This window comes from Cetorhinus maximus, chromosome 1, assembly GCF_964194155.1.
Source record: "Cetorhinus maximus chromosome 1, sCetMax3.hap1.1, whole genome shotgun sequence".
In the NCBI taxonomy this organism is placed as follows: domain Eukaryota; kingdom Metazoa; phylum Chordata; class Chondrichthyes; order Lamniformes; family Cetorhinidae; genus Cetorhinus; species Cetorhinus maximus.
In genome coordinates this window covers 27,015,684-27,029,386 of record NC_135879.1, presented here as the reverse complement: position 1 = coordinate 27,029,386, position 13,703 = coordinate 27,015,684, and the positions used below count along the sequence as shown (strand labels likewise).

The 13,703-nt window shown below is 42.2% G+C and overlaps 1 protein-coding gene across 5 annotated transcripts in view; it reads left to right on the top strand.

The window, feature by feature from the left end:
- The window catches only part of LOC144678843 (ETS-related transcription factor Elf-2-like), a 106,131-nt gene that overhangs the window by 35,012 nt on the left and 57,416 nt on the right, over positions 1-13,703 (top strand). For all 5 annotated transcript variants that reach the window (XM_078538841.1, XM_078538833.1, XM_078538859.1 and 2 more), the window contains exon 2: positions 7,191-7,557. In XM_078538841.1, the coding sequence (XP_078394967.1) occupies positions 7,480-7,557 (78 nt within the window). In that variant the 5' untranslated portion in view covers positions 7,191-7,479. The remainder of the gene's footprint in view (positions 1-7,190; positions 7,558-13,703) is intronic.

Sequence of the window (13,703 nt, the reverse complement as noted above, 5' to 3'; positions counted from 1 at the left end):
TCCCATAGTTCAGTGTAGATGAGGGCCAGACACTTTACCTGGACAGAGCTCTTTCTGCTGCTACCTGTTAAAATGGTAGACTGCCTGGGTTCAGTTCCACACCGCAATATTACAGGTTCTAGCAGCTTGGGGGAGGTCATGTGACATACCTCCCACTCCTGGGTGTTGGACAAAGGAATCTGGAATCTTGAAGTGTTTAAGGGAGGAGTCGGGATCCTTTTTTTCCCTTGCAGACAGATCATCTCTGTTGGCTGGAGCCAAAAAGTAATGTAGGAAACAATTCCAATCATACGCGCATTTTGTGAACTGCAAAGATTCCAAGGTGCTTTTTTGAAATGTTGTCAAATCTTTGCAGATATTTTCTTTTATCACTGTTTTGACTGTTGTCTGTGGTATAATGGTATTTAACAATATGTAATACTGACTAGGGATATGGGGCAATGATTTTGCAGTGAAGAAGGAAAGTTTCTGTGTTGAAGCAGTAATTTTTCTGTTCATGGTTAAATAACTGCACTGGATCTCCTGTAATTTTCCCAATTGGAAACCACTGTGGACTCTGTGTTCACTGTCAGCTGGGCTTCTGAATAGTTCCTGCACTTATGCAGATATTGAGGGCTTTATTCTTTTATTTCCACTTTAGAAAGTCACAGTGTAGACTACCTAATTCAAAGTTGGCTGGACTTAATGGAAGCAATGCAGATTTAAAATGGGCAACATTAACTTGAAGTATTTTAAATCCTAACATGACCTTTGTTTAAAATGGCTTTTGATTGGGATGGCACCGACATTACGACAGTTTTGTGCATGTGAAATGACTTGCAGATTGTACTGTGCCCCACTCAGAAAGGCAGGACTCTTTGCAGGTTGTCTTCTGTAACACACTTCTATCACAACAGGAAGCAAGTTTATTAGAGCTGGATAAAGTCACTTTGGCAAGTTATCTTCCTTGGGGAAGGGCCTGCCCTAAGTCCAGCATGAACTAAGAAGTGGCCTTCCTGGCCAAACTGCACCAATGCTACAGCTGTAGTCTAAATGCTGCCTCGTCTAAGAGTCCAGTCACTAAATGTCTAGAGGCATTAAAGCAAGTGCAGTTGGGCAGCAACCTGGCAGCTGCAGCCGCAGGGCATTGAGATTGCCACTGGGTTCCAATCTCACATTTGAAGCCTGTAGTTCTCTCGGAGTAGGTTGGTTTGACCTGGCCCCTGGCAGGAGTTGACCAGTTTAGTTGAAGGGGAATAATACAGGAGAGCGACGTGGCAAGTGCTTTCCTTAAATCCTAGTGCTTTACCGAGCTTTTGGTCACTATTGATATCTCCTTATGTGCTGGCTCAGTGTCACGTTTTGTCCGATGACGCTTCTGTGAAGGGCCTTGACAAATTTTATTACATTAAAGACACTTAAATTGTTGTTGACACAGAGCACTAATGATGAAGCCGACCTCATAGACAGCATGGCTTTCTAAAAATCATACGGAGGAAGGTGGGAATAGTGAGATGAGTGGGGAGGCAACTCCTGCTGGAATCAGCAATCGGTGTAAATAGTTGGATGAAGCTACAAAGCTTATCAAATTGTCTGTCCTTTTGGATGAGATGTTAAACTGAGACTCTGCATCAAAACGTTGCTTGAAGTTATTGAAGGAAGAACAGCATGTTCTCTCAATGTCCAGGTCAGCTTTTCTGCCTCTCAAAATACCACCCAAATAATGAGCAGATGACCATTTAATTTCCTGTTTCTGGGACATTGATTTGAATAGCTGCCACATTTTGCTGCAGTAACTCACTATGAGAGCTTGGCAATGTATCATGGATGTGACAGGATGCTGTCAAAATGCAATATATTTTTGTCAGCAGCAGATATCGCTCAAGTATTTGGTACATAAGTCCAACTGGAACACCCAGTGGCAGAAAATCAATACCACACTTTTTTTTTCTTTCAATTGTGTAATATTTACAGCACAAAAAGTTTTTTTTTGGTTTAACAGGTCTAATGCTGCTTTACAGCCCATGTGAGTCCCCTCCTACCCTTCATCTAACCCTGTCAACATATCCTTCTATTCCATTTTCCCTATGTGTTTATCTAGCTTTTGCTTAAATGTATTTATGTTATTCAATTCAGCTACTCCATGTGGTAGTGAGTGCACATTCTAACCACTGTAATTAAACCTTGGGCGATCATTTGACCAGAAAATTCTTTCCCTGTGTGTGTGTGTACTGAGCTTTTACTTTATAGAAGCTGAAATTTATCCAGCACTGTAACTCCCTTCATGTTTAGTTTGATGGGGTTATGTGCTGGACAGTTCAGGGTGCGTTTAATGTGTGGTTCTTGTTTACCTGTGTTTCTGCCCTTTTTGGCTTCTTGCACATGTTTAGTGTAATCTGCGTGTTGGTCTTTTTCTTTTCAAGCTGTGTTTCACTTTCTCAAGTTTGCTTTTACTCTTGAGGTGATGAGCCAGTGCACACATCTGTTCTGTATCATAAAATCATAGAATTAGGCTCAGAAGGAGGCCGTTTGGCTCATTGTGTCTGTGTCAGCTCACCTAATCCCATTCCCCTGTCTTCACTCCGTAATCCTGCAGATTTTTCCCCTTCAGATAATGATCCAATTCTCTTTGGAAAGCCGTGATTGAATCAGCCTCCAGCACATTCTCAGGCAGTGCACTCCAGGTTGCAACAGCTCATTGCGTTCAAAAAAAAAAAGTTTTTCCTCATGTCACTACCGCTGCTTTTTGCCAATTAGCTTAAAATGTAGCAAATGACCAAGTTTGACGTGTTCAAGCTGGGGTGATAGTTGTCGTCACGATGTCTTTTAAACATTTTTGTTTAAATCATTCATTTTGTGAGGTTTGCCATGAATGAGCCATGGAGTCCCCTTAAGCTGGCTGAACCTTGTAATCTTGTGGCCAATGGCCCTTCAAAGGGGAAAAGCATCATCACTGTGTATCAGGAGGCTGTTAAGATGAATGATGGCTGCTGGCTGGCTGAAGCACAATTAATATTATGCTCTGGGAGGGTGACTGAGTTGGCCTCCTCTCAAGTCGCAGAAAATCTTTTGAACAGCTTCCTCTGACCAGACAACAAAGAGCAAAGCCAAGCACAGCCAACGGTAAGGTAAGGTTGGGAGCTTTAGGTGACTAGAACAAGTGTTCCATCCCTCAGCGAGCTATTGTCTGGTGTAACTCCAATGTTCTTGATGCTAAATAGTGGTGAGGCAAAAAAGGAAGGAGAAGGAGATGCACAAGAAGCTAGATTTGAAGGAGAATGGAGTTCTTGGAGGGTTGTGGATCTGGTACAGATTACAATTACATGGAGGGGTGAGGCCATGGAGGGATTTAAATACGATAATTTTAGATTGGATGTGTTGGAGGACTGGGAGCCAATGCCAGTCAGCAAGGATATAGGTGATGGATGAATGAGAATTGATGTAGGATAGGATATGAGCACCAGAGTTTTGGATGAGTTGACATTTATGAAGGGTGAAGAATGGGAGACTGGCTGAGACAGCATTTGAATAGTCAAGTCTGGAGGTGACATTGGTATGGATGAGTGTTATGGAGCAAATGGATTGAGGTGGAGGTGGAGCCAGGTAATGTTATTGGGGTGAATGTTTTGTGAAGGAGAGGGTATGCGGTTGGAAGCTCAGACAAGATTCTGATAGGATGCTGAGGTTGTGACTAGTCTGGTTCAAACAGACCAGTGGCCAGGGAGGTCAAAACAAAGTTGAGGGACTGTCTGTCGATGTGGATAGGAATGTTTACATGGAGAAAGATGTTTAGGGGAGACAGCAAGACAATGGACTAGAAGGGGAAGAGTGAACGATGAATTGAGATTGAAATCTTTGAGGGTGAGAGGCAGAGGAAGGATACCTGAGTGAGCAGCTTGGGTGGGCGATAGAGACAGAGGATTCCAAAGGGGAGATCAAAGGTTGTAACAAGATGATGCTTTTGAAGGAGGAAAGAGGAAGAGGGGTAGAAGAGACGAGACTAAGGTGTGATTTGGTGGTAAGGGCCACACCACTGTTGTGGCAGTTTAGGTGGAAGCCAATGGAAAAATGCAGCCAAGCAGTGAAGCTTCGTTAAAGGGGCAAAGATGTCATCATTTGTGAGCTAAGCTTCTATCAAAGCCATGATGCCAATGCAGTTATCGATAGTAAGGTGGTGGATGGCAGAGACTTTATTTGCAAGTGAAAGGATATTGTGGAAGGAAGTATGGAGTGCAATGTTATGGTGATTCCTTGGCAGAGTCCAATGGGGCAGTGGTAGGTGGGGTAAGTGAGATGGGGGCAGGGGTAAGGTTGTCCGGGGGGGTGGGGGGTGGGGGGAGATTAGCCTCCAGTGGACATTAGGGTAGGAATTGTCGGGTCGAGGTGGTGGGGGGTGCAAAATACCTGAGTGGAGAAATGAAAGGGGGTTATGACTGGTAATAGGAAGAGGAGGAGACAGGAAAGAAAGGTCCATGAAGGATTAGGGGATGAAATAGAGTTCGCATGATGGGCCTGAGTCTATAGCAGCAGCCAAAATGTGTACACGAATTGACACAGAGGGAATTCAAGCTACGTAAGCAAGACAAAGATTAAGAGGGACAAGTCCTGATTGTAAACAAAGAGGGAGCAGATAGTAGGGAAGAGTGTACCTTTAAATTCTGAGGCCCTGTCATGGGATGAGGTTAACTTAAAGGACCATCAAAGCGCTAAAGCCCAAGTTGGAGACAATTTTGCAAAGTGAGCAAGTCCACAGGCTGTTTGAAGGGCAGCGTATCAGTGAGCCTTCTGCTGAGGATTGTCTAGTAGAAAATCGAGAGCTGGGGAGATGCGGTGAGTTGACCATGAGCCAGTGTAGATAGTATTGGCAATTTTAAAAAAAACTCAATACTTTTACAAGGGATTGGATCTCTGTGTTGTGTTTCTTGTTTAGAAACTTACTTATGTCAGAGTACTAGAGGTTGTACTGGGATCTCTCATTGCTATTTTAACAGTGAAATTCACACTTTTGTACATCGTTGTTCAATTCACGAACAACTTGATTCCTTTGATTGCAACCTTTATCTATTTCTGATACCTTTTCCTACATGATTTCATACTGCCTTCATGGATTTGTGGTGTGTTGGCGCTAAGCATTCAAATGGTCTCAGTAAAAACCCTGAGTTACAGAGGAGGAATGAGAGGGTAACAATAATGGATCTAGCTACTCCCCGCATTTTTAATTTTTGAGTTTTAAAAATAAGTCTGCTTGCAGGAAAACTGTTAACACTTAATACAGTAGTTTAAAAACAAAAATTGAGACAGTGTACAAATGCAGTGTTTCCAACGTTAGTAAGGACCTGTGATTTTAAAACTGAAACACAGTTTATTTTTTGGTTCTTTCTCTCTTTGTGTAATACCCACAAAAAGCATCAAGTTAACAATGGGCTAAGTTGCCTCCTTATGTGCCATAAAGGCACACGGTTCTTTGATTTGTCTGACCTGCACTCGAGAACCTTTTAGCATTTGGCACTTGGCAGATCGCGTGTAAAAACTGCAGGTGGTGACCAGGTAAGCCCAGTGCAAAACCAGGGCCGTCTTACAGTTTAAAGAGCATACTATGTTACTGAAATATGACTCTGTTTTTACCAATTAGATCTTTGCCATTGTCCTGTTGCTTATACATTATTTGTAGTGGTGCAGCATTGAATTTAATCAAGCAAAAGGAACTACTCTGTTCTCTGGCCTCACGATCTTGATCCAAAACCAAACCTGTCCTGGCATTTCTGTGATTCTGCAATCATCTCTCTTTAGCAATGTTCAGCCCCCATTTGTGACTCCTCAGATACTGAAGCAGTCCATGCCCATATGCGGCAAGACCTGGACAACATTCAGGCTTGGGCTGAGAAGTGGCAAGTAACATTCGCACCATACAAATGCTGAGCAATGACCATCTCCAGCAAGAGAGAATCTGACCATTGCTCCTTGACATTCAGTGGCATTACTATCACTGAATCCCCCACTGTCAACATTCTGGAGCCTAGCATTGACCAGAAACTGAACTGGACCAGCCATATAAATATTGTGGCTACAAGAGCAGGTCAGAGGCTAGGAATCCTGTGACGAGTAACTCACCTCCTGACTCTGCAAAGCCTGCCCACCATCTACAAGGCACAAGTCAGGAGTGTGATGGAATACTCTCCACTTGTCTGGATGAGTGCAGCTCCCAAAACATTCATGAAGCTTGACACCGTCCAGGACAAAGCAGCTGGCTTGATTGGCACCACACCCACAAACATTCACTCCCTCCACCACCGACGAACAGTGGCAGCAGTGTGTACCATCTACAAGATGCACTGCAGGAACTCACCAAGCCTCCTTAGCCAGCACCTTCCAAACCAGTGAGCTCTACCACCCAGAAGGACAAAGGCAGCAGATGCATGGGAACACCACCACCTGGAAGTTCCCTTCCAAGCCACACACTACCCTGACTTGGAAATATATCGCCGTTCCTTCACTGTCGCTGGGTCAAAATCCTGGAACTCCGTCCCTAACAGCACTGTGGGTGTACCTACACCACATGGACTACAGCGATTCAAGAAGGCAGCTCTCTTTCTCGAGGGCAATTGGGGATGGGCAATAAAACTTTTGGCCTAGCCAGTGATGCCCACATCCCATGAAAGAATACAAAAAAGGAATTATAAAATTTGACAGTGCAGAACTAATTTATGGCTTCTCCCTAAATTTGTTTTGAGGGCTGTATTTTTTTTTTTAAAAGCACTGCGTGTATTAATCTTCAGCACCACTGAAGTTTTAACCTTGTGTGAAAGAACATTGATGAAGTGGAACAACCTTTATCAATTATCTGATCCGAATGAAGCCCTTGCTGGTTCAACGCAGAGCTTGTGTAGTGTTGCAGTGACCTGCGGGCAGTCTACTCACTGGTGCCCTCTGTTGTTTTTCAAATAAAAAAAAAAATCAGTTCAGATATAAAATATAAATAGTGTTTCACTCAACTTGGCGATAAATTTCAACAACGCTCAATACTGCCAATCCTTTTAGATTAAAATAAAGTTTAGATATGGAAAGTGTCTAGTTTTGTGTGTTTCCAGTCTTATAACCGCAAGGACATCAAATTTAAAAAATATGACATTAAAAATTTATTATGCTTTTTCTTTTTGTGAGTGGTCTTCGAAAGCTGATTAAATTAACTTGCTTTTCTTGTTCTTTTGCAGGTACCAGTTACCTTTCGCAGAGGTTTGCTTTACTGGAATGACATTCTCCTCAATTCAAGCTGAGAAAGTGGGACCCAGAAAGGAAAGGTGCTCCGGGGGGACTTATTTCTATGCTGCACAGTCTTTTTTTGTTAGGTTTTGAAGAACACTTCTTCTGTTAAGTGCTGTATGATTCTATATGTGCCCACAACGAAAGGGTCTTTTCGGTTTTGGCAGACATTGAGTGCAGCACACAGTTCTGTGAGGAAGGTTTGTTTACAGCACCCATTGAGGCCCCAGGGAATGTGCTATGACATCAGCGGTGGTGGATAGTGGAGGCCTGGTGTTTGACTTTACCAGTAATGGAATGGAGAACCAGCAGCAACAGGTCAGCAAAGGGGCATTCCCCCTCTTTTTTTTTGACAAATACCATGCTTCTATCCTATTTAACCGTTATGTACCTTGATGCTTTTTCAACATAGTTCTAGGACTAATTGTATTTCTGGAATATTGTATGCTGTCAGCCTCTGGAATATATTGAGCGCATTGAATCTTAAATGTTTTTCCTCACAACACAATTTGTGTGCATTTCTAATGTGTGTACTTGAGTGCACAACCACTAACTTTCCTAACTGGTTAACTCTTAATATGGAGTAATATACAGAGCAGACTGGATTTATTAGCACTATTATCCACCAGTATTTTTAAGGGAGTTAGGGCTTAATTTTTTCACAAACCAGTTTAAATAGAATTGAGGCCTTTCAGTTGATTTTTGCATATATAGTGGGTCCTTGGCCTAGTTGGCTAACTATATATCTGGCTTTGCAGCAACTGGCAGAATCTACTCGTAGGAGCTCTGATGTTTAAGCTTGCATTTATGAGTTACGGGAGGAGTCTGAGTATTTGTGACCAGTCAAAGTGTGGTCGCTGACAATTTTTGGGAATATTTTGTTTTCAAACTCAGATATATAATGGGTCTCACCTGAACATGCAGGGAAATTGATTGGGTAATCTAAATTACCAAGGCTTCCTTGGTGATACTTCTCCAACCAGCAGTGTCCACCAAGGCAGCAGGTGCATGGGCATGCCATCATCCAAGTTCGTGTGCAAGTCACAGACCTTCCTAACTGGACATATATTGCCATTCCTTCATCATCGTTGGGCCAAAATCCTGGAACGCCCTACCTAACAGCACCGTGGGAGCACCTTCACCACATGGATTACAGCAGTTTATGAAGAAGGCTTAGTGCTGCTTTCTCAAGGGCAACTAGGGTTAGGCAGTATAAGGCCAAAATTGCCAGCAATGCCCACATCCCAAGAATGAATATAAATGTAAAATAATCACAAGAAACTCACTTGTCTCTGAGTCGGAAGGTTTTGGGTTTAAGCCCCATTCCAGGACTTGAGCACATAATCTAGCCTGGCTTTGCACTAAAATACTGAGGAAGAGCTCCATTGTTAGAGTCACCTTCTTTTGGATGAGACAATTAAATCTCCATCTCTACCTCCTCAGCTGAATGTAAAAGATCCCATCTTACTATTCAAAGAGCCAACCTTCCTCACCCAACCAGCAGCAACAGAAAAACGATGACCTCGTTATTGTTTCCCTTGCTGTTTGTGGAACCTTGTGTGCCAATTGGCTGTTCTGTGTGCCGACTAAAAGGTAATGCTTTGGTTGTAAAGTTCGCCGTCAAGTTTATGTAATGGGGCCAGATTTGATTATCTGACAGTCTCTGATGCCAGTGAGGTAAGGGGAAGGGTAGAGAGGGACCTCCATTGCAGCAGATAATTGAAATTCTGTTGTAATCTTGAACAGCACTTCTGTACATACTTGGGCACGCTAATAGTTTACATTATGATGCTTAAAGAAGGTTGTTGATAAAATTTGAACGGAGCTTCCATTGATGTGCATCCACTGTTGATGTTTAATGGGAAAGAAATATGTTGTGAAACCATTTATGGTTTCAAATTTTCTTCCTTCTCACGATTGTTTCAACAGGGGTCGTGAGAGGTAATTTGTGTGTCTGGGCTTTCTATTTGCTGATAGAACGGAACACATTTTAGCTTAGGAGGTTGCTGACTTAACTATTTGCAGCAAAATACAAATAGTTATAGTCATCTCCATAGCCCTGAATACCCTGTGGAGGAATAACATTATTGTGTGGACCTATAAAGTGGGTGCTAGGCTATTTTACTTGGGTGTTTGGCAGTGGGATGGGGCGATTGGGTGGTGGAGTGGGGTGGGGTCCAGTTGATGCTCACATAGTATGCTTTCCTGCAGCGGTTGCTGGAGAGTAACCAAGAGCAAAAACAACTTCTCTCTAACCCCTGAGCACTGCAGCATCCCCACTGTGTCTTCCAATGGAGCTACCAGGGAGCTGACATCTCCTCCTGACTAAATCCAGTTACTGCTAGAAATCAAGAGGATTCATGAGTGGACTTTAGCATGCTGGCCATCAAGTGCCATGGAATGTGTTGGACCCAGGATTCAAATTCAGCCCTGGATTGAGCCATGCCGAACAGGGAGATGCCAAACACTGACATATGGACTACTTTGTGGCCAAAATCAACGACAAGCAGCTGCCTCTGCCTTCTCCCACTTGACTCTCATTCTTTCTCATTGCCTTTCTCTGCATGAATAATGTTTTAAAGACGGTTGTTCCGTTGATTAATGCCTGAGGTGCTCCAAGAGGCCATGCAGTAGTGAATGGTAGAATACCCAATTCGTTCTAAAATACTTCTGGACAGTGTTTATAACATGTACAAATCTTCATTTAGAATTTTTCTCAAAGCTGTGCATTGGTGAATATTTTGCAGTATTTATAATATAATTTATGTTTTTTTTTTGCAAAAATATACTTTATTTACAAAATATCTTCAACAACATTTCAAACCATTTCAATGTTATTAGCGAGGAAAGAAATGCTTCTTTAAAAATGTGCTTTTAGTTTTCAGCCTAGCTAGGTTCAGGCATCAGGTGCTCCATGCACTTGTAATTCAACGTCCTGCATTTAGTTTGTGGTGTTGTTCAAATCTATATTAACGTTCTGAGCTCATGCTACTCTTTTTTTTTGAGCATCGGTGTACCAGAAATACTTAACAGCGTTTGGGAGAGGCACCACTATAGTCAGTCTCTAAATAGACTGGCATCATTAATAACAGTGATAGGCGGACCAATGTGCTTCAAGAGATTTCCTCCCTTGATTTACATACCCCTCCACCAAATGGATCGATTGCACTCCTTTCCTAACAAAATGAAGAGTATAGGCAGGGAAGGTTTGTTGATTCCAGAATTTTGTAGTCTGTCAAAATGACTCCGCTTTTTCAAATCAATTTCAGTTTTTGTCCTGGTAATTTGAAAATTGGTCAATGAAAAAATAGGGTAACAATTGGAGACTTAATGGAGGGAATAATTATTCCCTCCATTAAGTAAAATCTAGCAGCGGAGATTTTTTGAGTAGGTTCTTTCAGCAGTTTATTTTTTTGTTACATGGGTGGGTGAAGGGGATGTGATGGGGGAAGTTGTGAAAATTCAAAGTCCAGTAAGAGCTTCCTTTCAGTGCCTGAGTTCCCTTCCAAAAATGTGGGACTGTGCGCTGTGTCGGTACAGATTGTGATCTTGGAACAACAATTTCTTCCCACTAAAACATAAAACCTTCCAAGATCTCCTCAGAAATCAGATCCCCTGATAAATCACTTCCCATTTCCAGACACTCGGCACATTCCAACAACTCGGGACTGAATAACTAATCACATCCCGTTTTGTACCGTTGTAAGAGGCAGCATGTACATGTCTTCACTAGGTGGATTCTCGAGATTTCCGACATACTCGACAAATGACTTTCCCCACTTTGTCCGAGCCTTTGTTCTCTTGAGGAAGAGTCCTGTTCAGAATTGCCAGTGTGTTAAACTTTCGACCTGGTATTCAGACTGTACCCAGACTTGATGCCATTGTCACTGAAAACATTTATTCTCAAACATAAATGAGGCATTTTCTGCTTTTATATACCAATAAATAAGATGTCATCATATTCTAATGAACCTTGGCACTCATAAGGCAACCATGATAACTAATGACGACAGGTTGGGCCTGTGTCCATTGGAGTTTAGATGAATGAGAGGTGCTCTCATTAAAAAAATGTGTCCGAGGGGACTTGATAGGGTGGATGCTGAAAGGATGTTTCCTCTTGTGGTAGAGACTAGAACTAGGGGACAGGGTTTAAAAATGATGGGTCTCCCATTTAAGATGCAGATGAGGAGACTTTTTTTTCTCCCAGAGGGCTGTGAGGCTGTAGAATTCTCTTCCCTAGAGAGCGGTGGAGGCAGGGTCATTGAATATTTTTAAGGCAGAGTTAGATAGATTCTTGACTAACAAAGGAGTTAAAGGGTCTAGGGAGGTAGGCAGGAAAGTGGAGTTGAGGCCACAGTGAAAATCAGCCATGATCTCATCAAATGACAGAACGGGTTGGAGGGGCTGAATTGCCGACTCCTAATTTGCACGTTTGTATGTTTAAACAGAAATCACCTTGGATGAGAATTTTTTGGTTTATGCTTACATAACTAATTAAACTTCTAAGATATATTGAGAGGATGCTAAGCCCTTCCTGTGATGGCGTGAATTCAAACGGATAGTGATCCAAGCTCTTGCAAGCAGTCTTTCATGGAGCACGTTAATGGAGCCCAAACTAAAGACAAATACCAATGTGATTTTTTTTTGAAAGAAGGAATCTCATCTACAAAAAATAAGTCTAGCTGTTGTAGTATTTCTTATCCTGTATGTCCAGTCTTAGTTTTCTGTTTATTTCTATAAATAGAAGCTTCTTTATTTTTACTATTTGTGTCCTAATAAATTGGCATTGAGGTGAAATGTGGAAGTGCTGTCCATTGTGTCTGTTTTTACTGGCAGCATGTTTTGCTCTGTCAGAGTATACTGCGTATGCGAAAGCAGGTGGTATCCTTCCTTACTGATTTTTCAAGCCAGGACCACGAATGTTCAGTATCTGTGCATTCAATACTGTGGCTTCTCCATTACTTTATATTCCACATTACTAAGTATGTAGTACAGCAGCTAAGAATTAACTTTGTTTTTGCCAATTGAACATTGTATGGATTATTAGTTTTTGTGTGAGCTTGTAGGGTGCCGTCAAATGGGGGTAAATCTTCTTGCCTACTAAATCTGAATTTAATTTTTACCACTATATATTCTGGGCTGTTGTGGTCCACCAGAATTTGTTCAGGAGTTTTTATACAACATATGTGCTGTGAGCTTTCCATTGTGCTGGAGTATAAATGGTTTGTATTTGTTTGCATTGTGTCAGCATTCGTGATTTTTTTTTTTTGTTTTTGCTTTATTTTTTCACGGGATGTGGGCTTCGCTGCCAAGGCCAGCATTTGTTGCCCATCCCTAATTGCCCTTGAACTGTGTGGCTGGCTGGATGGTTTCCGAGGGCAGTTAAGAGTCAGCCACGTTGCTGAGAGTCTGGTGCCACGTGCCGGCCAGACCAGGCAAGGATGGCGGATTTCCTTCCCTGAAGGACATCAGTGAACCAAATGGGTTTTTACAACAATCCATGATGGTTGTCACGGTCCCCGTTTCTGAGACCGTCTCGATATTCCAGATTTATCAACTGAATTTAAATTCCCCCGCCCATGTCCCCAGAGAATTAGCCTGGGCCTCAGGAATACTAGTCCAGTGACATTACCACTGTGCCACCATCACCGCATAAACTAAATAACTCCCTCGATGGCTCAGTTAGGGTTGACAAAACCTGGTGTTGTACTGAGCCATTTGAATGAGAAGGACTGATGCAAAACGCCAATATATGCAATAATTGCTGTGCTTCTTTCTAGAGCTCTTCTCGTACCAGGGACAAGAACCCAGGCTTGGTTTGACTTTTTCTTTAAATTCGAATAGCACAGTAACAGCAGCAAACCGATTTTTTTTTTTTTGTAGAAATGTTTTGAGGAAATGAATGTGTTTATTTTCTCACTAGGCCACAAACCAGCAGCAACGAGTGCAGGCAGGTGACCTGCTGCTAGGCCTCTGCTAATCTTTGGGGGAGCACAGACAGGCTTGGAAGGAAATGGTTGATCTATCCACCCTTGCTGTGGCTTGTTTGCATTTGGTAATTGGGGATTAGTACTGCAGTCTAGTAAGGAGATTAAAGGTCCGTCCCACACTCTGGTAGTGGCACACAAAGAACATCAGTTTAATTTTTCAGACCTAAAACCATGGTTTAAAAATATTTTTTGAGATGCTGTTCCATTCCAAATATTTGTTAGAAAACCTTTTGATTGTCAGGTTACAAAATTAGTTCAGACTTGTGTTGGAAATGGAATGACCCATTTGTTCCAAATGGATGTAACATTTTGTTTATAAAGCCAACTGAAAATTGCTTTGTGAAGTTGGCAAAGCCAAGAATCACAGGTGAACATTCACCACGTTGGAGACCTGAAGTAAATGGGCTCCGCCATAGCAAAAAATAAATAAATTGGTGGTGCTGCTGTTCCAACATGCTCCCGATCTTTCATAAT